The sequence below is a fragment of the Trichomycterus rosablanca genome, chromosome 27 (assembly GCF_030014385.1).
Source record: "Trichomycterus rosablanca isolate fTriRos1 chromosome 27, fTriRos1.hap1, whole genome shotgun sequence".
Classification (NCBI taxonomy): domain Eukaryota; kingdom Metazoa; phylum Chordata; class Actinopteri; order Siluriformes; family Trichomycteridae; genus Trichomycterus; species Trichomycterus rosablanca.
Genome location: NC_086014.1, coordinates 10,372,414 through 10,396,463, shown reverse-complemented (window position 1 = coordinate 10,396,463; position 24,050 = coordinate 10,372,414). Strand labels below are relative to the sequence as shown.

General features: G+C 37.9%; 1 protein-coding gene and 1 long non-coding RNA gene across 2 annotated transcripts; both read left to right on the top strand.

The window, feature by feature from the left end:
- The first annotated feature begins 9,850 nt into the window (after positions 1–9,850).
- LOC134304357 (uncharacterized) lies at positions 9,851–12,231 on the top strand. The gene is made up of 2 exons (XR_010007830.1): positions 9,851–9,951; positions 11,768–12,231. It is a non-coding gene; the product is annotated as an uncharacterized LOC134304357 (long non-coding RNA).
- An 8,167-nt stretch (positions 12,232–20,398) lies between these two features.
- fibinb (fin bud initiation factor b) lies at positions 20,399–21,595 on the top strand. Its single transcript, XM_062989879.1, has one exon. The coding sequence runs from the start codon at positions 20,637–20,639 to the stop codon at positions 21,264–21,266; it is 630 nt and encodes a 209-aa protein (XP_062845949.1). The 5' UTR covers positions 20,399–20,636; the 3' UTR covers positions 21,267–21,595.
- Positions 21,596–24,050: the final 2,455 nt, after the last annotated feature.

Below are 24,050 nucleotides of genomic sequence, written 5' to 3'. Positions count from 1 at the left end.
CATGCCAATCCAGTGATTCAAAATGTGGATATTATGATCTCTAGTAAATTTAGAGATACTGCTTATACATGTTTATACATTTTTAAACATTTGTAGATTTTAATACAAAATACAGCTTTCAATTTAATTACCCACCTAGCTAATGTATTTTACTTTTATTAAAAGAAGTGTTGTGTCTTACCTGCTTATCCTTGATGAGATTGGTTAGACTAAGATCAGAACAAATGACCACTGAAACCTGTTTGCAATCCGATGCACGTTTAACTAAACTGAAAAGAAGAAAGAGGCTCCAGTCTCACCTGAGGTTATTCAGGAACTGAGTAAAGCACCTGTTGGCCACACCCCTGTATTAATTTGATCTCATGAAGAGCGTCACATGATGTTCACCATGGTATTAAACTATTTTCTTTACCACTTGAATCTACTTTTAGGCCTTACTGACAGACATCTACTGGCAGAACATGTTTTTAAAGAGATTTTACCTGAATTGTTGACTATACAACAATGCTCAGGGAGTGTGCACCTGTCTGACAGGTCTCCGAGGTATTGCAACCATGCCCTGTTGCCATAGCAGCACCCAGGCCACAGGTCCTCTTTCGTCCTGCTGGTATCTATTCGGTGTGTCTGATGACAAAAGGCAAGGAGTTATTTTTACAATGTTGATGACATGCGTCACAAGCCTGTTTGTATTCACATGTATGGGAATGGCAGTGAATAGCTGTGCTTAGAGTAGTGTTTAAACAAACCACCCACTTTAAATTAAATATCTTGACAGGCATCAAAGAGAAGAACGTAGGAGCCACGTCAAGAGTATGAACTTCGCGTGTGGGTGTGTGAGAACTTTTGATCTTATAATAAAATTGTGTGGCTTATTTAGTAACAACAGTTTCAACTTATGGGTTCTTAAGAATTCGTTTCTTATTCTTCATGTATTCTTAAATACATTCTATGTTTTACATTTAAACAAGTTATAAATGTCATTACCTGGTTAAATGTCAGGTGGTGCAATCAGTCTTTATTTATTATCAGTATCAGTATCCAACCTAGAGTTAATCCATTGAGAAGAAACCAGGGTACCCAAAGGACACCTATAAAAACAGCAGTAGAACATTTTAAACTTGCTTTAAGTGCTGCTCCTTTTATACACAAAAATCAATTTGATTTAGTCAACTCATAATATCACCTTTGGCTCATCTAGATGTTATTTTGCATACTTTAGTTGTTGACTTTTCTCATAAGGTTGCAGGTAAGGTGACATTACATGCACATCATGTTTGCCACTCTTGTGCCAGCCAAGTCCTGCAGGGCTAGAGACTAAAAAAGGCTGATAAGTGTCAGGTGGATGGTACCAAAGATTAAGCTGGGAAGGAACAAACTCGGTTTGAATTGTATACGATGATCACCTGAAGAAAGAGCTCAATAATTCAAATCAGCAACTGTCCATCACAAAAGTCAATCACTATTGTACTAAATAGTAAGTCTAATTAGTGCAGATCTAATGAAATAGTTACATATTATATAGCATGTAGGGTGCACACTACATAAAAAAGCAGTAAAATTTGTATTATCCATTGGAAGCTTTGGACTACAGACAAGTTGTATTAAATGTAAGTTTTAATGGTGGAGTGGATTTTTAGAAAAACTGTAGCTGAGCCCACATTCAATTTCAGCTCTGTTCATAAACAAATTTCTAAAAGATGATTTTCCGTCCGTGCAAAATTCATTAGTAGAATGGCAGCTTGATAGGACCGCCCATGAACAATAGGATCAACTGCCTAAATTCTGGTGTGGAAAGCTTGTAAAGGTGAATACAAGAGTTAAGTCTAGTAAGTTTAAGTATTTAAGTACCTCCCAAAACGATGAATTAGGTAGACTAGGCTAACCTAATTGAGAGTAAGAATATGAAGCTCTGTGATGGACCAGTGTCTTGTCCAAAGTGTGACCCCACTTTGTGTCCAGTGCTCGGCTGCAATTTTATAAATCTAGTATTATTTAGTCTTTCAGTATATATACAGATCTGTGCGTCTTCATAATTATTTGACGCCTGATTTAATATAAATGCTTTGTAAGCTATAGTTTAAGCTATAAGAGAACCAAACATAGCTTGAGCAGTAAAAATAATAATAATAATAATAAAAAAACAATTACAAGAACCCCCACCCCCCACTCCTTTTCTTAGATTTTCAACAAATGGAATGATTGTCGATGTAACATGTTACATGACACCAATGCTAGTCTTTCTATTTTTAATTTTTTCTATTTTTACCACAAAAAAATTACCATGGTACTTGATTTTATTTTCTCTAGTGAAAAAACACTAGAGGGCAGAGTTTACTAAACAGCGTTGATATGTTAAGTAAAACGAGGCAGTTTTTAGAAAATGTTTTCTTAAAGACATTGTTCTTGTTTAATGTATAATCACAATAAGCCAACAACCCTGCTGCACCTGCTACACTCATACCACTGTACAACACATTCTACTACGTCATCACCATGTCAGAATCATTGCAGTGCCGATAATGGTCCACCACTCAAACATTATCTGGTTAAATGAAGCCCCTTTTTAATGAATAGATGCAGTATTAATACTAAATATAGTCAGTATTTGTATGCTCACAAAAAGCATTTACATATAGCTCATTAATGTACGTACACGGTAGGTGAACCTCATAAAAATGCCGGTGGGGTAATACATTATACAGAACATTTTCATATCCAAATATTACTCAAAGCCACTACTGGCAGAAATAAGAAGATAGAATTTATACTGGTTTAACTAGATGGGAGCCAGCACAATCATACAATAATAAAAACATTCTGGCCAGTGGATGTTTTAAAAGGCCAACAAACGTCACTTTCTAAGTGGCTCATGAACACTAACCACATCAGTTCAAGGAAGGGTTGTTTATCAACCTCATTATATTCATTATATTCATTATAAATAGCAACCAGAATTAAGCAATGTAAGCAATGGATAATTTGGATAATTAAAAATGAAAATGTACAAAAGCTTAATGAAGGTACACACAACACAGAATGACATAGATATACTTTTCCAGTTATAAATACACTCTAAAAGTACAGAGGACACACCCCTAATGTACAACACAACCCCTGTAAAGTAGTGTTTGCGTTCACCACCCAGATGATTAGGACCCAGTGCAGAAATAAAATTTTTTTAAAGAGAACAATAAAAAATGCCAACCACAAGACAAATATGTGACTGGCTGAATGGAAAAATAAAATAACATCAAATCAAACGGCCACTTTAGAGCATCACAGACTAATGCTCTACAGACTGAGCTGGGTAATTGATACCAGAAAAGCCCATGGGAAGCCAACAGCACTGATCAATTCGATTTGTGATTCACTTAGATTTATTTACATTTCATTTAATTTATCAAACACGATCGGCCCTCAGTCATCCAACAACACTAATCTTGTTTAGGATTCTTGTATTAGATTACCATAAGTAACTTTTTCTCCTCTTTTTTAAGAGATCGCTTCAAACCTGCCATCCAGCTTACCAGCTGCGTCCAAAGACTCAGCACTGAGCTGATCCAAGCTCACGCTTAAAAAGTGCTGAGTGCAGGCGAATCGAATGAACGCTGATGATCACAGTAGCCCGTGGGGAATGTATATATTTATATAGGGTACATGCCCCCTTCCCCAATATTCAGATATGCTCAAAATACCTCCCCCCTCACCATATAGTGATATTAAATTACAAATAAAAATATTCCAAGTACCAGCTTTGCATAATATTAGGATCATTGCTTAATTGCACTGGAGGTTTTCAAATGCAATGTTAACCAAATATATTATTTCAGACCAGAGGGTCACCGAGGGTCAGAAGTAATTAATGGAAACTCTGAGCACAACATAGGAAAAAACATTGAACATTGCATTGACAATTACTCAATGCAAAGAACTTGAGCTGTGCAGCATGAACAACATTGCCATTGTGCTGCATGCATATGATTATTAAATAGAACATTATATTATATCAATATTATTCAGTGACACCATACCAAAAATAATAAGCAACTAGGATGAATACTGTTTGAATTAGATGCCAGCCAGGCCAGGATTACAGTAATAAAATATTCTGGCCAGCATAATACAACAGAGAGTATTAATATAGCTGTTTTCAGCTGGAAATATTCCCTGTAAAGGCCAAGAAACGTCACTTTCTTTCCTTTCCTGAGCCTTTAAAAGCAGCATTGGCTCCCGACTCCTCTAAACAAATCTCTACCTAACATTTAATATAGTCAGTAAGAGACCTGGTGGGTTTAGATGGATTCTGTTCTGTTGTAAATTGCCTCTTGAGTTTTAGAATCAAAAGGCAGAGTCCGTCATTTAAACAGCAGGCCTGCTAGCTATAAAATTTGTGCAAACTGAGCATGTTTTGGTTTTCTCAGACGTGTTACAGACTAAACAAACAAAAGGTTTGTTAATTAAATTACAATAAAATATCCGTAATTGTTCAACAAATTAATATAACAAAATGTTAAAAGCTGTACTTACTTTAAAGTCTGGATAGTTGAAGTGCGGCTTGGCTCAAAACCGTCTGAATGTTCCACAATATGTTCTATGAAGCAATAAGAAAAAAAAGCACAACAGCATGTTTGGAGGAAAATACGCACTGTAAAACATGGTGGAGGATGCATTATGGTTTTGGACACAATCATTAAAGCATTATAAAAGCTAATAAATATTACAGCTATGCTCAATGAGGCTTGACGAAGCCAGGATGAGCGTGTAGAGATTGTTATGGATTTGTGTAATATGGATTTATCGATTTTTATATATTATTTTGATTCAATGTGCTTTTATTTTATTAAACTAAAAACCTGATAACAGAACAGCTTTATAGATACTAGAGCTTTTAGAAAATAAGTGGTTGTAAACAGTGCTCAATAAACATCTGAGTTAAATAAATGATTCATTTTTAATGGAACCAAAATGCTCAGAGAATATAATGATTGTTATTTTTTTAAACACTGAAAAAACTATGTGAATACAAGCTTTATTAAGATGATTAACAAGCATCGGGACATTTGTTCCTCTTAAAAATCAGTGGACACAAAAGGCCCAATTATAAACTAGTGGAAGATTTCCAAACTCAAAGAATTCCTTAAACACATTTCATTAGAGAGGAGCACATTTGTCACAGCAGAACTGCAAAGACATCTATCAAACCATCCAAAGGCTAGGAAAGCCTGCCAATGGCAGCATGAACCAGTCTTTATTTTCTCCTAGTAAAAAAGTCAAATGCTAACAAGTACAGCTGTCTATTCGATCACATATTCAAACAACTTGTGTTAGTCGAGACTGCCAGTGTTTATCACAGCGAAGCAAAAGTTGGATCCAGACCTGAACAATATTACGATGTCTCAATAATGGTCAGCTATTTTTGAGAAACTCAACTAGAACGTCGATGTAATAAAGTCAGCAGGGGCTCTCGAAGCTGTAGCGAGTTAAAGTAAGGAAGTAAGGTCATACAATGACGCAATGCAAACCATAATCAATTAAATCTGAGCACAAGTCCCTGAGCTATTAGCTGTGATGAAAGAGGAATTTACCTTTCGGTCCAAACCTTTCTCAATAAACATAAAATCAAAATGTTCCTTCTGAATCCATAGTGACTCCTAATATTCTCTACTTATGTTCTTATTTTTCGTGTGCTTAAATAAAAAACAATACGTCACATACAGGCTATTCCAAACCCAATTTTGTGCACACCAAAACATCCACAGCTCCTTCCCAAATCACAGTGCAAAATAATGGGTACCTGAGTTGCTCCCCTGTTGCTACTGCAATTATTATTTTAAAGACTTTTTCCATTAGACAGTGAATTATGAATACAGAGATGTGCTTTTAGTAATTCACAAGGGCATTAGTGAAATACCAGTTAGGTCTACTTTCAGTTTATGTGGCTAAGCATTTCTTTATGAATCTTACATTTAAAAGGTCATTGAGGAAAAGGACTTTCTTAAACTGTTGCCATAAAATTGGAAGCACACAATTCTCTAGAATGTCATTTCAAGATGCAATTTATACTGTGGACCAATATAACTTCTCCACCAGAGAGAAGTTTATAGTTGGCACTGTGCATCACAGGAAGAATCTCTCATCATTAGTCTGAGTGTCATGTGGTAAAATAATTTGTTATAATTCCAGAGAACGTGTTTACTCCAGAAATCAATGTCAGTGTGCTGTGCACTGTTTTAGCATTGCACAGTGATTCTAGGCATTTTGTATCACTGCTTGGATCCAAATAGAAAACTAATAATGATTAGCAATGCTTCCAGAAGCAAGTGTAACATACAAGAACAGATAGTTGTGCACATCGTGCTTCAACACAGAAAAGTCTACTATGTTGAGACAAACTAATGTTGCCTCTGATTGTTTTACCTACAAAACAACTGTAACTACAGTAAAAATAATAGTTGAAAAGATGGCATTGTTGAAAATTACTAGGCTCTTTAGTATGACCCATTGTACTGCCAGCGTTTTTCTATAGAGATTCGACCTGTATGGTTGAGTTTATGCCCCTTTTAACAACGGTCTTCTCACTGAATGGCGCATGAATTTAACATTAAAAGTCACAATGGTTACAAAATGTAGTAAACAGATTTTAAAAAGAACAATTTTTCATAGCTGGTCAGGTGGAATAAAAATCAATCAAGTATACGTGCACAACATGTTCTGTATTAAGACTGAAAAACAGTTTTTCCACATTCTGCTCATCATGGATCTTCCCTGGCTATCAGACTCAAAACCTGGAAGACCAGAAAGTCTTTCCTCACTTCCCCACACTCTGTCTCTGTTCCTAACACAGCAGCTGTTTTTTCCATTCCTCCTTGTATTACATAAAGTCTGGAAAATGTAGAGGTTAAAAGAAGCTTTCCTGTCAGGCATCATTTAAGAGCAGAAACCGGTCGACATTTTTGGATCCAAACAGCCCAACATCACCTCAAAAATAATATCTGGTTCTGTTAGTGTCCGGATTTCCCTCTGTCAGTGAATACTTGAGAATGAAGGGATACAGTTGGTTTTGGCCACTATATAAACACTACACATCTTGCTAAAAGCAATAAGATGTAGTAGATCTAAATTAAATTACAATAGGAGAACAATATAATGTACTATGGTATGATGTAGTTAATTGTTTGCATACGAGACAAACATACACATGCTTGAATTCTGTCTTTTTAATGCCGGGGTTTGAACTGGGCTGCCAGCAAAAGATACTGTACCAGTATCTTTGGTAACCACTATAACCTGATGAGTGTGAGTTGGATATAAGGTAGAAATAGACACTGGATGGGATACTACAGTGCACCACACACTCATTCACACTTTGGACAATTTAGAATAGCAAATTTATATAGGCTAATGCTTTATCTGTGGGAAGAGGGAGACAGCTGAAGGAAATCCCACACAGGCGAGAAGATGAGAAGAACATGACAAACTCTACACAGTCAATAACCAGAATTATGTTTGGTTTCTAACTATTTTCAATGATGGTTAGTTTTGCACACCTCCTTTGAGACGTGATCTTCACACTTTCACCAGTCATTAGGACTTGCTGTTGTAGCAGCAGGGAGGTGAAACCGCATTCAGCCTCGACCTCAGACATGAACAATTGCGTCAGTTAAGCACCCTCAGTGGGGGGAGTTTAAAACGTGTTTTAAAAAATGTAGTGTCTCCTACTGACTGTAAATAAATCCCCATGGTTTATCACACGCAAGTACAAAGCCATAATAATAAAGAGCATCAGCTGTTGGAAGAGAGAGATGATTTCCAGATGACCTGGACAAAGTAAAAGAGTGAAAAGTGAACCGAGACTTCAGCACCTTTCTGACATTAATGCTCTGGTGGAGCCAGGAACGCAGTCAAAAAAAAAAAGACGAAGGAGACGAAAGAAAATAACATTTGAAGGAGCTTTAATGAAAGCAAATGGAGGCAGAAGGTTCAGTTAGAGACGTGATGATTTAACATCACACGTCAGTACAGTAGACACACATTTCGGTATTCACATCTGGAAAGAACTCTTTGATTAAACAGATGGTTTTATATAGTTTCTTAATCCATGGATCACTTCTGACTGGGAGATTTTTATCAGCATCGGTTCATTCACAACATGTATGTCATAGTGAGTCACCTGTCTGGCGATGCTGACCCGTCTGCCTCCCTACTGTGATTTAATGATGCCTTGAAGAATGGCATTGCTGCACAGTTAGATATATATACACCCACTCACTCACTTTCTTAACCGCTTATCCAATCTAGGGTCGTAGGGGTGCTGGAGCCTATCCCAGCTTTTTAATGTGAGCAAGGCACACAGTAACCCCATGGATGGGACACCAGTCCATCGCAGGGCAGACACACATACCCACACACTCATACACACCCATTCACCGATAGGGCAATTCAGTGTCTCCAATTAACCTGACTGCATGTCCCAGAGGAAACCCACGCAGACACGGGTGAGAACATGCAAACTCCACACAGAAAGGACCCAGACCGCCCCATCTGGGGATCGCACCCAGGACCTTCTTGCTGTGAATGTTTATTAATCAATTATTATTCCTCCACCACTAAATTTTACATATGGCCACCAGGCATAATGTAACAATGCATTTTTTATGATAACAGGCAGCTGTGGTAAGCATCCACCGACAGGATAGAGCCCATCACATCTGGTACAGACCAACAGAAGGAATACTGTGACTCAGATTGCAGATCATTTCAATACTGGGGATGGGGGAATGTTTTGTGCAGAAAACTCTGTATACTGTATTTGTCACTGGGCAGACAAAGGGCTAACCCCAGACTTACCCCTGTTTACAGCTGAAAGCATCTACAATGGATATTGGACCAATGGAGGAAGATGAGGAAGATCAGCTAGATCAGGGTTTTTTAAACCAAAAAATGGGTCGCAGAGAAAAATAATAATAATTAAATAAACCAATATTAACAGGCACATAAACTTGTATGTGAACACCCCCTTGTGGAAGCTTTATGTCACATCCTGTAAACCACAGCGGGACCAGTAAGCCTCAGAATCTGGGGCTTACAGATCCAGATTTAATGGGTGGGGGTTTGTGTGTAGTGGTGGTTGGTTGATGTTGTGCAATTTGGAGACTCAACTGGTGGCTGAAAAATAGCAAATAATTCAATCAATTTAAAATAATACTATTAGATTTGCTTGTAAAAATGTTTGCCAATTTTTATTTTAAGTCCATTTATCATTTTTAATAAGGACATGGAAAAGATTTATGATGAGGATTAAATAAAATACAGAAAACAGTCTCCACTGTATGAGACATTACAAAAAAACTAGGGCTGTCGAAGTTAACGCGATAATAACGCATTAACGCAATCTCAATTTAACGCGATTATAAAAATTAGTGCCGTTAACGCAAATTCTAGTTCATGTTGAGACTTGACTGGTAGAACAAACGTTTTAATGTCGGACTTGCCACCGTTTTTTATTTGCGGTTTGTTAACATAATGTTACCGAGCGTGGTAGTGTCGTAGTAATGCACTTGCATAATAAAGAAGCTGCCAGTCCTCCATTCACGTAACGCTAGGACGGACACTTCAAAATCCTCCTTTTGGAGTGAACTGGTTTCATTTTTGATCAATATTATTTACCATTGGCTCAGGTACATGTCGAAACAAATGCTTTGTATTTCATTGGTTTAACAGCCTCATTTGACTCCTTATAGAGCTACCACTGGCCAATCGGAGAAGGTCCGCCCTCTAAATGCTAGTCTGTGATTGGGTGGTTGAATTTCGCCCGCCCTCTCTGTTTTGTAAACACCGCGCTACCTGAGTCAATCACTCAGCTCTCATGATCAGGAACGCGGTGAAAATGCCAAAAAGTAAACTTTTGAGGCAGCGATGAACGGACCTAAATATGAAAAGACACAACATTTAGTGAGTAAAACAGTCATTTGTTATATAATTCTTGCTTAAATTGGTCAAAAACTGTTATATGGGTTCTGGATTCATTCTGTGTGTTGCAGTAGCATGTCCCCCTGTTCCTAATATGATGTCCGGCTTTTTGGGGTGTAATGTCCTCCTTTTTGTTACTATGAATCTGGCCACCCTAGTCTAAACACACTCAGTTCGTGTAGAAACGTCCATTAAACCACTGGATAGTATTACTGCCTAGTATGTGAGTGAATAAAACTCCCTTACAGTTTTCTCTTGTCCCAGCAGTTTTTAACATAAGTACATTTAGCATAAAATGTGTTCACCATTGTAATTGTAACATTTCACTTAAAAATCCTTGTTTTCTATAACATTTACACAGATTTTTTTTAATGCGATTAATCGCGATTAACTATATGAAATTCTGAGATTAATCGCGATTAAAAATTTTAATCGTTTGACAGCCCTAAAAAAAACAAAAAGTCTTGCTTTCCTTTCTCACTTTCCTCTGTTTAGTCCTGTCAACACACCTTTGACTAACTAAAAACTAAAATCAGAATAAACACCGCCATTTCCACCTCAGCATAGTTACTTTTCTCTCATCCGTAAAGCTGACGGTGTGTAGGGCACAATGAAAGCATTGTGAACTGCATATGATGATGAGACAGCTCCACTACTATGGCAGCACTACTGGCAGTCAGTTGGAGGTTTGAACCCGACCACAGCTATTCTGGCCAAGTTCGCTCCAACCATTAGCGCACCAGAGCGGGCGCCCAAATCCCAACACTTACCACATGTGGAAGGCATGTGCAGCTCTCCTCTGGCTGAAAGAACTTGAACCAAGATGCTCTCAACAGCTCCATTGTTTGCATGCATCTCACACCTGCAGATTGAATAGAGCTGTTTAATATACACACAGATCTACTGTTCAGTGTATGCGTCATTAAACTAGCTCTTTGATCAACTGTAAGTGTCCAAGTGAATTTACGTATTTATTCATGTAAGTAGCACATCTAACACAATCCTAAACTCATAGTAACAGATTGTACAAACATATATTAAACAATAATTAAGTGGGATTTAACTGGTTTACCAGCACCAGATGCACATCATCGTTTTTCACTTCATGCTTGGATTTAGTGTCATTAGTTTTTATTAACATTTGCTTTTTAGTCTTCCAAATATAATAAAATCCATCTGTAGAGTTATGCAAACCAGAAACCTAGTTTTTATAAGGAAATCATCACTTTAGCACCTAATTTGTCACCATGATCTCACCAGGCTTTGGCATAATTGGAGTTTTCTTCCATTTCTTTGTCCATAATCTCAGGTTCTACATGAATACTTTCTGTCTGAGGTTTTCTTAGGACATCGATTTTCCTAATCACATGCGTTTTCCATTTACCTAATCTGTCCGATTGTCTCAGACATTACATGCTCTGCCAAGGATACGGCTGTGGCTTTTTTTTTCTTTTTTACTATGGACTACATCCAGCAGCAGAGATAGAAAGAAAAGAGCACACACACATACACATACACACACTGCAAGAAAATGCAGTAGGCTTTGCTATATTCGAGTGTTCAACTAAAGAATCCATATGAATCTAACCTTTACCCACTGCATCTGTAGTATCTAACCACGGACAATGAGGTTTGTGTTTATGCATTAAATATATTAAAACCCTTATTCTCAAATATGTGACTAAAAAAGTAAATCTACTTTACAATGACAAATACACTTTCACTATATGAGTTTTTAAATAAAGCAATAATAAATGACAGGTTTATTATTATTAAGTAATCTTTTTATCCTGAGCAGAGCCACAGCAAGTTGGAAGCCTAGATCAGAAAGGCCTGAATACATGCTGGACCAGGCACAGGACCATCACAGGACGTCAAACACAATTTACTTATTCACACCTACGAGAAACTCATCGACTGACATGATTTGGAAAAAGTGAAGAAAGCCCATGTGGATTAAGCCAAACTTTTACTCACAGTAGCTTGGGTTTCTGGAGTTGCTCAGGACAAAGTGACAAATGTTTAATGCTCTTAAAAATGTTAATGCTTTTAAAGTGTTTTCTTGGCACATAGGGATAGCATAACAGACTGCTGTACCACCTGAGTTTTGTATATTTAGGCTTGTCATATTAATTGTACTGAAGCTGACAATTGTAATACAAATGAGAAATGTAAAAGGTGGTGAGCCACAAGCCATCTCTACCCGCATAGACTTGGCCCTTGGTGGATTCTCCTTTTATATTAAATAATGTTTACTTTTTACCAATTTGCCTACTTATTGAGGACTGTTTAAAATGGTAAAATGGTGTTACGTGAATATTTACTGAATATTATGAATATTTTTTATCATGTGTATTGTTAATGGGTATACTGTCTATATATTAACTCTCTTTGGTTACATTCATGACAAAACAGGTAGGTACAACATTCATCAGTTCAAGTTTAATGTCAAACACAGCCATGGACAATTTTGTATCTCCAATTCACCTCACTTGCATGTTTTAGGACTGTGGGAGGAAACTGGAGCTCCCAGAGGAAACCCACGCAGACACAGAGAGAACATGCAAACTCTGCACAGAAAAGGACCGGGACCGCTCCACTTGGGAATCGAACCCAGGACCTTCTTGCTGTGAGGCAACAGTGCCACCCTTTTTTAAATATCTATTTGTCCTCTGACGTAATAATGTCCTTAATAGAGGTTAATAAATTAAATAAAGTTTTTTGTATTTCCAATAAATCTTTATAATTCCTTTTAATTCCTCTAACACTGTTCTTTAAAAAAAAAAATCTAAAAACCATCCTTTCTACACTCCTAAATGTGGGCTTTAGTAGTTCAAATGATTTGTTGTTTATGTGAGGAAACAAATTGTTAAAAATTTTCAGGTGGTTCATATAAATTCAAGCTTGGCTAAAAATCAAAAGAAGTACATACAAGAATAACCACCAGGATTTATGTGCAGTCAGAAAGCCTTGGAACCTTTGGAAATGACATTAAAAATCATTTTGCTGATTCAGCCTTTTCCCTTTGCCCAAAATGCTTCCCCAGAACAATATATGAAATATCTTCCACACATGTGAACACACCGCAGCGCTGGAAACAGATACTATCGAAATGGTTTGCGCCGTAAATCTTGATGACAGCAGTTGCTTTTGGTTGTTGTTATGGCGAGCTCATTGCTGTAGCAACACTATTTATATTTGGTATGAAGTGTTCCACAGCTATAATTTACGTTAAAGAGTTGACAGGGTCGACTTCTGTTCTGTAATGAAGGAACAATATAAAAGCTGTTACCTGTAAATGATGATAGAATCAATAAAATAATAGCGTCTTCTTGTAAAATTGCTTTTTATATAAAATGTCTCCACTTTTTTGTCTTTTTTTAGGCTACTGCTTGATATTTATAGAGTATCTAATAAAGATAAACTTGTCATTTTGTGTTGGAATAATGGCTTCCTAAAGATAAACAGAAAACAGAACAGAAAAATGTGAAGCCACGTGAGCTTGTACAGAATGTTCCAGAATTAAATCATTTTGCACTGTCCTCCACAACTCAATAGTGAATGGGGTAAAGAGGCCCCTTATTACCCCCAGGTTTACCCTCTCATTCACCTATTATGCACATATATTGTGGAACCTTTCAATTACTTATCTCAGTCATCCACATAATTTAAGATAAAATTGAAATCACTAGTCAATCCAATCTCTTTCTATTGTCCACTGCAGATGCTTACATGCCCGTTGTAAGCACTTCTAACATATCAGAATTAAGGGTCCAGGGTGTGTTCCATTGTGTCACTTGGGTCATTTGAGGCAGACGCTTACACTGAATACATTTCGAGCAACTGAGGGTTAAGGGTCTTGCTCTGGGGTCCAACAGTGGCAACCACTGAGCTACCACTGCCCTAGATTAAGATGATTAGGATGAAGTGGTTAGTTAAAATGAATGAATGAACAGCCATGATATAACACAACACTCTTGGACTCTAGTGGGGTGCTCTGGGGCTGATTTCAAATTTACATTTACATTTTCAGCATTTAGCAGACGCTTTTATCCAAAGCGACTTACACAATGAGCAATTGAGGGTTAAGGGCCTTGCTCAAGGACCCAACAGTGGCAACTTGGTGGTGGCGGGGCTTGAACCGGCAACCTTCTGTTTACTAGTCCAGTACCTTAACCACTGAGCTATCACTGGCAAATACCTGGCAGTACCTTAACCACTGAGCCATCACTGGCAAATACTGCAAGAGTGATAAAAAGCATGAGAATAAATGGATCAGGTCAATGGCAGCAGTTTTGCATTCACTGTCCTACTGTCTACTGGTCAGTCTGCATGCCTATTCTCACCTATGGTCATGATCTGTGGGTGATAAAGGTTGCTGGGCTTATTCTCTGTAACAGGGTAGGGAATTCGACAATCTGGAGACACCTAGAAGTAGAACCACTGTTCCATCAGATCAAGAGGAGCCAATTGAGGTGGTTGGGACACCAGACAGAACTAGCTGTTAGCTGTGATGTTTCTCCCTCTCTGTTTCTTCTATTTGGTTGTGATTGTTTACAGCCCAGACACCAACACCCTACATCAAAGAGTCCAAGAATCTCCCGTCTCCAACACTACAAAATAATTGGTGAAATTATCCAAACCAAAACTATGTGTGACAATTACTGTTTCTATTCTTTCTTCAGATTCACACAATTAAGCCATCATGGGCTAATGAATGTCAAAAGGAAGAGCTTGGGAGTGCAACCACTGTTCTGTGATCCACATGTGTTGGCCATTATCGTTTACCAACAGTGGCTTGCACAGACAAGAGTATGTCTCTGATCTCATCAATATGGTGTCAGTACAGCCAACATAACAAATGCTCCAGGGATCTGGAACACTCATGAGCAGATAATCTACAGGAAGACTGCATGAAGGGGTTGATAGATTGAGAATGAGTCTGGCAGTTTCTCAATGTTCTCTTTTTATAACTTGATTCTTCTATGTTTTGCTTCACCTTTGGTGGTTCAAATTCTTATTAATATCAATGAGGGTTCCTAAAAAAAAAAAAAAAAAAAAAAAAAAAAAAATAAACCCTGTTTGGATGTCCGTCTGATTCCGTGTGCGTGTGCGTGTGCTTGGGGGAGGCAATGTCTGACCATGTCAATCTGGCTTCGGTATGTTTCCATTCAAGAAAAAAAAGGTTCTGAAGACCAATAAACCGAAAGCCAATTCAGGGGCTGGCGGCAAGGCACTCGACCACAAATCCACTGGAAAAAATCTCGTAAGCACTTCAGTATGAGCGACTCCAGCATCTCTGGGTTCTCCCACTGGAGGTCACCCCCGTGTTTTCTTCTCTCTTATTTCACCGTGTGCTACTGTGATCACCAAAGCAGTAAATTTTTGTGCTCCATAACACTTTAAACTGCAACTTTAATCATTATTTAAACATAAAAGCTGCTAAGAAAATGCTTACTAAAGCTTTATGATTAATAAGTACTATATTTACTTCTCTCTAGGAATAAAAAAAATCTATAAATTAAGTAAATATTGATGGGACCTAGCAAGCATTTCTGACAAAAAATTAAGGTTAAGTTTCAAAATTATAAGCCATATTCAAACCATCAACCATGATTATATGCTTTCTACCCACAACTAAAAAAGCTTAGGCTAATTAGCTACTGTTAATAAATAAAACTACACTACACTATGCGAGTTAGATGCTAACCTCATTGGTAGTGATCTCATTAACCAAACTACCAAGTACAGTTGTATGCTGTTTGTGACTGAATAAAATCCAAGCAATTGAGGTTTGTGCCAACCTGGCAGTGGTGGGACTTGAGTAAATCACAAAGACAAACATACAGAATTGCTTACAGACTGATTGGAGATGAGGATTGATATCCGTTCCCCAGGACTCACGTTGCTGTGCGGCACCCACACCATCTGCTGCACCACTGTGCCGGCCATAGATTATTTATAATGGTTTGAAATGACCAGTTCAGAGGGATTGTCATGCTTTAGTGCACCCATGCAATTGCCTCACTTAGTTTAATAGTGCTATTAAAGTTCCTTCTTTGCATCATTTCTATATAGCTATAGAGTATTTATTTCATCACAGTACACTCTGTACCCGGGTCATAGTAATAAAATTCCATATAATTACGCTGCCGTCACAAAATTGTCTTAATGATTCTATGAATAGCAGAAACAGTCCGGCTGATTGTGTACTTAAAGTACTAAGGTATAGATTTATGTCTTCAGTCAGTGTGTTCTTTGGTCATCATGACATGGTTTAATTGCAGGATAAGTAAAAGCAGCTTTATATAAGTGCACAGCCAGCCAGGCTGCTATCTGAAAGCTTGCTCTGAAGTCATCGTTGGCCCAAGCATTGGGAACATGTGTGCGATACAGTGGTAAAAACTGCAAGTGTAACTGAAGCAGTCATTAGGTCAACAACCAGCCCACACAAGTAACATCTGAGTCCTTCTGGTTTGACTAATGGTAGGTGTGATTCCCAGTTTAAAAGAATATCCACTAGCTATTGTGTAATTTTTCTTAGCATACACTGGGTGCCTTAAATCTCTTGAGGGCACAAAAAAGGCAGAAGACTATCGAGGCATTTTGGAGCAGAGAGTATAGCCCGATATGAGAACGCTGCGCCTCAGTCACAGGTCATTGGCTTTCAGTAGGATAATGACCCAAAACACACATCAAAAAGCACTGTAGAATTGGTTAGATGTAAGATTGGGCTATTTTAAAGTGACCTGCTACATGTCCTGGTCTAAACTTAATGGAAAGAGCTGAAACTTGCAGTTGGAAGACAGCACCAATTAAACTTGAGGGAGTGCTACCATTGACTTGGCCGGGGATTCGTTAGACACAATTGCCCATCTACACAGGAGGTTGGTTGGATGGATTTTCTCCTTGCTGCCACAGCATCATGCAATCCCACAGTCAAGGGGGAAATCCCATGAAGCATAGCATGTCTCTCCATATGAGTTAAGGCTCTCTGTGATGCCCGTATCGGAGGGGGCACAAATTGCCCAGATACTGGAGGTCCCAGATCATTATTTCACACCCACCAAACTTTGGAGTTGGTACTATGGTCGGTCATCACTTTCAGCATTTCCCTGGCATCTGCCAACATCAGATTTGAAATTTCATATGGTGATCGTATGGTTGTGTGAGGCTGATTGGCCATGTTAACCACATCCACGAAGCTTTTAGGAATAATATTAAAACTAAAACAGTGTTTCAGGTCAGGGTGTGGTTTCTGATTGGGGCATCCCTACTATGCACGCTATCATACTAAGGGATCCTGTATTATGAACTCTCATGACCTGCCGCTTGGATATTGGATACCACTTGGGGTAAATGGATATTGCTCCTAGACATTTTTACTATATAAGTTATAGCTGCCAAAGCAACACCAGCAAAAATGTGGCACTAAATGGCAGTAAACTCTTTAGTACCACCTATCCTTTTTCCAGTCTTTGTCTATGGGAAAGCATGAAAAAAAAGCTGTCTGCTTGATTTTAAGCACCTGTTAGAGAAAACTGGCTAAAAGTGCCAAGAAGTGAGGCTGGAATAGATTTCCAACAGCCACTGGAGAAAATCCTTATATAAAGCTTAATCCACAGTGCTTAAATAATACACTGAGTGAATGCACATGTACAACAGAATTTATTAAAGCCTAACCGCCATCGTTTCAGTAGCCTGTTGTACTCAGATATAACCGCATTCTCATTTTTAACCAGTAGCTTTGTACCCATTTTTTGTATTTTTTATAACCTTTCAACTCAAGGGCTTAAATAACTAAGACCTCTTACTGAACAACAAAAAGAAATGTACGTCCAGAAAGACTGTGTTTTATTGACTCTGTGGAAAGATTAATAACAGATCAAACACTAGCATAAATCCTGCTCTTTTAAATCCAAACTGACCCAAACATGGACTTAGTTCATTTGAGGTTTATAGCAGTACCTTTTTGCCAAGAGAACGGTCTTAATTCATCTCAACCACAAGGGAACCAGGTTTTGAGTGAAGTCGCAACCACATATCAAACGGTTTTAAATATGTTTATGCTACATTATGCTATTGGGGTATAAGTAATCAGGAAATAATATCCTCTATCCACAATCTGGCAACCGGTTTGTATACACACTTTGTATACTCGTGAATAAAGCACTCCAGACTGATTACAATAGCTCATCAGTACAGCCAAACAGCTAGTCAATGGAAAACGGACTCCATTTAGGCTTGACGGCTTATGTAAACATTTGGTAACTTCGGAGGACACGTTTGACGGTGATAAAAGTTCACAGAGCAGACCGTGATGAATTAAGAAGAGCTGGAAACCTGTTCTAAAATCAGGAATGAAAGCCGAGTCAGAGCCATGGGAGGAACCTCAGGGGAACCAGATTCAAATGGGGTTTGAGATGTCTAGGAAAAAAAAAACAATTTATTGCGGTCATAAAAGTTAGAAAAGAATGCAGGGCGGGAAAAAACGAAATTGATACTAGGCATACGGTCACTCGTCGTCTGCTACTCTCTTTCACTTACGTCATGCTCTTTGTGTTTTTCATGTGCTTTGGAAAGGAAGCAGTTCCTCCCTCAATGTTACAAATATCAATGTATATTATTCATACAGTTAGTAAAACTTTCACTTTAATTAATAAGACTCAATACAGACCAAAAGTATGAAAATATTCTATAGGTCATGGGTTCATGTCTGAGTCTGTTTTTCTAAAAATAAATAAATCATTCTTATAAACAGGAATCTGCAAATATCACACCAAAAGCACAAATTACATTGACAAACTAGTTGATAAAGAATCCAACGATGAAAAAAGGACAAGGCACAGCACACAAAATTGAGACCTTATTCTTACTGTAAAGCATAGAGAAGGAACTATCATGTTTGGGGCTTAGACAGCTATACATATATACATATAAAACTTGACAGAAGCTGATGATGTAACAAAGTAATGACTAATTAATTAACAACAGAATGGTTGTCTTGTGACAATGGCTTAGACCAATTAATATCAGAAGAGGAGAGTTCATTCAAGAAATCCAATTTCCAGTTTGGACTGTAGATGAATAAAATGTGTTCGGTGAAGTCAAGAAAAGTACGACTGCTTGGCATTCGTTAAGACACCGTGTTTATGTCTTATTTTTAATTAATGCACAGATTCCAGACTTTGCAGACTTTTCTTGGAACTGTATGCAAGTCTAAATTGCGGTAGTAATTGTGTTTATTTAAAACAGAACCCTCCTATGGAAAATACACACACTGTAATAATTGTTTAGGAGTGGTCATGCTGATGCTGCTCCTAATTTCATCCAATATGTACTGTTTTAAATGACTTTTTCCACTGACATCTGGCATATATCAAAACAAGATCACAATTTACGGAAGAATTTTATAGCGTGTGTGTTCCTGTTCTCATGCACCTGCCAGGACTCCTCTCCCTTTCATAATGACGTCACTGACCAAGCAGCTCCTGTGTAGCCTCATTCCATACAAAGGTCATGATCCTACGTCATCGCTCAACTGCTTTTTCGAGGGTCATTGTAAGTAGGAGCAGATTAAGAGAGGCTGGGAAGAGACCCATCTTGTCCACAGTTAAGTGAGTTGCTGCATTTATGAGCCACCTGGTAGTAAAAACAGAAAAGAGAAAAGCAATGAGATATGCCTGTTGTCAAGAACTTAGATGGAGAATACTAGTATCTGAGAATACTATATAAATATACTATATAGGTGTGTGTGTATGTGTATGAGAGCTACTGGGGCACAAGCTTTAGGTTTTATTGAAGTTTTGGCATCTCCAATAAGTTAAACCATGAATTAACCCTGTGTGTGTAACGCATTCATAAACACTTGTGTAATTTGAGGGGTTAATAAAAAATGTGTAGTTTTATTTGCTGGCAAATAAAGGTAGTGTGTATAACACTATGATCACAAATGTAAGGCTTTCGAGTTGGTGCAGGATAAGATGGTACTATTCCTTAATACACAGTTTGAATAAAAATAAAAGGAAAAAAGCTTTTATTAAAAAAGAGATAATATTAATTTGTAGTATGTAGTATGAGTAAACTAATCCTACTTTTATTTTCCATGCTATACTCTAACCGCCTTTACAATACCTATCTTTATATAAACTTGTAACTGAGCAGACAAAGTAAAATATTTCACCACTAACATCTATATTAATAGTACTTAAAATACATATATAAATATATTACTAGTACTTAGTGCTTAAAGCCCACGGTACTCCAATAACAAACTACTGCTTGAAATAGTCCGGCTGCCAGCTATGCGCTGCCTTCTAAGTGAGGCAGTGTCAGGCTTGTAATTTGAGAGTGGAGCAAGGGGGATCATTAGTCTAAACCTAGTGCTGCCTCGGCAAGCCAGATGTGAAGACAGACAGAGAGCGAGCAGGGAGGACTGAGTGAGGACAATCATTTAAGCTCTGAAGAATTCTACGATTTTTCACTTTAAAAATACTAACAGAGAGAATAAAAGCAAGAAGAGGACATCGGATTCAAAGACTTCCAAATGATCTAATCTGGATATGAATAATTAATTGCTGAGATGTTTGTTATACAAGAGGCTGCCGTTGACGCTTAACGAAGACTGCTTAAAGATCAGAGGACTACTTTGGTTGCTGAATGAATACATGAACATGACACAGGCGCTCGAGTTACTCGCGTTACTCTGTCTGATTCACATGCGAGCCGGCGCCGCGTATATGGGCCTCCTGTACCCGGAGATGTCCAACGGCACTTTTCATCACTACTTTGTACCAGATGGCTACTATGAGGAGAACGACGACCCTGAGCAGTGCCAGATGCTCTTCCGTGTGACTGATGAGACCCGCTGCAGTCTGGACGAGGACCAGGACTCTGTGATTAAAGATGACTTTACCATTCTCAAGCGGCACGTGGAGGATGCCGCGCGCGTCCTTGAGGGCATCGGTCGGAGTGTGGCGGTCGACCTGGATGGCGAGCACAGCTATGGCGAGTTCCTGCAGCGTGAGAGCACGCAGATCAGTGAGGCGTTCGCCAGCTCTGAAAAGTCTCTGCTGGAGCTGGAGGTGAAGTTTAAGCAGAGCCAGGAACAGGAGCTGCGTGATGATCACCGGGTCGGAGACAACTTCCTGGCCATGGTGGTGCACGCTCGTGACTCTATGCGGGAGACGCTGGACGTTGCGCTCGCGCTCAAGGACAAGCACGAACTCCTGTCCCTTATTATTCGCAGCCATGGCACGCGCCTGAGCCGACTGAAAAACGAGTTCCTGAAGGTGTAAAAGAAGCACGTGCTCACCAAAAACAGGACACAAGATGGGTATGGTGATGCCCTTTTTTTAAATTAAGTGCATTACATGGACATTTGGCCAACATAATGCAGCTATTTTGTGCAATAACTTAACAAAATACAGGCTTTTGTATGTAGGTAGACTAAGTATAAGACATTTTACTTTTGCAAAACATCATATATGTCTACTTATTTCTTTTAGTGACTTACCAACAAAATCAGGGTGAAAAACTTGTCCCACAAGTGAAGGGACAAGGTGCACATTTCTTGTATTTGGTCTTATCTCAGTTGTAACAGAGCCATAAGACAGTTGTAACATTTATTATGCGTTTAACAATACAGGTGTGCAGTATACAAAATTAAATCTAACTGTAGTATCATATATTCTAACTATTCTACAGTGTTTTATGTATATTTCTAATTCTAATTTGTGCTAATAAGACTAATTTTGCTGATATCTTCAGAATGACGACAGAGAAATATAGAGGTTTTTACATTTCTGGCTTTTACATTTGTTTTTAATGCACATTGTAAAAAGCGGATGGAAAAGTCATAACGTCTCCAAGTGTTTATAACACATTTTGGTTTACAAAATCCTAATACCTAATTGCTTAAATTAAGGAAGGATTGGAATGCAGGTACTTCAGCTTTGTGTGCGCCTGGTTTTTAAGTTCAAGGTCCCATTACAATTTAAGCTATTTGTACAACAAAGCTGTAAAACAGTCATACAACTATTTAACTGCCTTACATTAAAAAGATGGACACTTTAATGGTGTTATTTTTGTAACGAAATTTTGAGGCATAGAAATACTACAGATTTTTCCACATTGGCTTGAACTGGTTGTTTATGTCTGGGCTTTTACTATCTGCAGCTGTTATCGCATTCCCCAAAATTTTACATTATTCTTGTTACACAACAACTGATACAAATATAGTTTATTTTATTAACTTTTGTAAAAAAAAATGCTTGTGTTGAAACTCATGCTGACTGTAAAGGTATTTACTGTTACAACTGTCTTCCTGTCATAATTGTACGCAGGCTACTATACTGTAGACAATACAGCGGAGTGGGCTGGAGGAAACAACAATTCTTGTCTGTCAGTTCATAAAAGAACCATCAGGTTCTAATCCTCAGGCATTTCAATGGTTTCACAATAAGCACGGTTTGAACAACTTCCTGGCATTTACAAGTTATTTGTATAAACCTAGTAATAATAGCTGTTTTTTTCATTTAGTAGTACTCATTCAAGAGCTTTTAGACATTACTTGAATGTTTTGTTCTGCAAAACTATGGAAACTCCTAAAGGAGTGCACATTTTATCTAAAAAACATTTACTTTTTTATAATCTATGTTTTTTTTTGTTGTGTATTTGCAATCCGACTATTCTTTTAAATGCATACTGCTTGAATGTATTGTATTAAAAAAGCATTTTAATTCTAATTAAAAAAGGAAATATACAGTATTTCTAAGACTGTATGTTCCACGGGAAGTTTGTAAATGTTAATGTGAGCTTTTAAATGCCAGACTGTGACTATAGGTTTTTCATGTTCGTGCAGTATAAATACATATATTAGAGTAATTATTTGCAGAAAGCAACGAGACAGGGCATGACGTATCTTCAGAGAGAACGAGATAACTGCGGGCAGAATTACTGGACTTCAAAGCTTCTACCATGTGTAGTCGCATTCCTGAGAGGTTGTGTTTGTTCCACTTTCTAATAAAAAAAACCTTTAAAGATTTAGAATGCGTGTGATTTTGTGTTGGAATGCTTTAAGTCATCTTTTATACCCAACGGACAGACTGAATGTGGAATCCAGAGCAGTAAAATGCAGACGGGAATTAAGTGAAGAAATGTTGTTTGAAAGCCAAACTGGCTTGGGCTGATTTATCTTTTATGATCCCGGTTCACTGCAGAAAAACCTGGACCAATCCAGACAGCAAGTGCCACACAGACTCACAAACACTCGCGGGCACAACACGCATTATTGGCCATTGCTCAGAGGAAAAAAAAGGTTCTGTAAGATGACTGTGCGGTCCAAATATTTCATTCTAAATAAAAGACGAAAAGAAAGGATTAACAGTAAAAACAGACGTCCCAGCTTAATCATTTATTTATAAACTTCCCATAATCCTATAAAGCCTGTGGAATTAGTCACAGTATACGTTTTTTATTTATAGGAATTAAAAATTGTCACACACACGCACACCACACACATTTGTTTTTAATCTTTAAGACCTCTAAGTACATGTGCCAAGGCAGCATCTGCTAACAGAGCAAGGATTACAGGCAGAGCCTGAGAACAAGTCTTCATCTAAAGATCATGGATTATTTACTGCAGTTTTTGAACCTCGTACAGGTGATCGTGGCCCTTACACAGTCATGCAACCAGCTGCTCGAGTGCAGTTCTGTTTCCCCTAGACAGAATGGGTGTTTCCCAATAAATGTGTGGTTTCAGGACAGCCATAAAGAACAAATAGCCCTGAAGCTCTGTGATCTCTCAATCATACACAGCAGGGAACAGTGTGTCTGACCATTAGGCTTTAGCACTATTACAGGCCAAGCCAGTGATCAAAGGGACCACATTATCATTTCTGAAACCACAGGTTTACAAGAAGAAACTATGTAATTAACTGTAAATTACAGTATTTACACAATAAATTATAAGCAAATAAAAAAAAAACCCACAAAATGAATACATGCTTCAGTGTAGTTAAGAAAATATAGTTAAGTTATTTTTAAAATTAGGCCTGTCGGTTTTTATTAAACCGATGAGG

Excerpts from the sequence above, each read along its gene's own strand:
- fibinb (XM_062989879.1), top strand. The coding sequence starts at position 20,637 with ATGAACATGACACAGGCGCTCGAGTTACTCGCGTTACTCTGTCTGATT.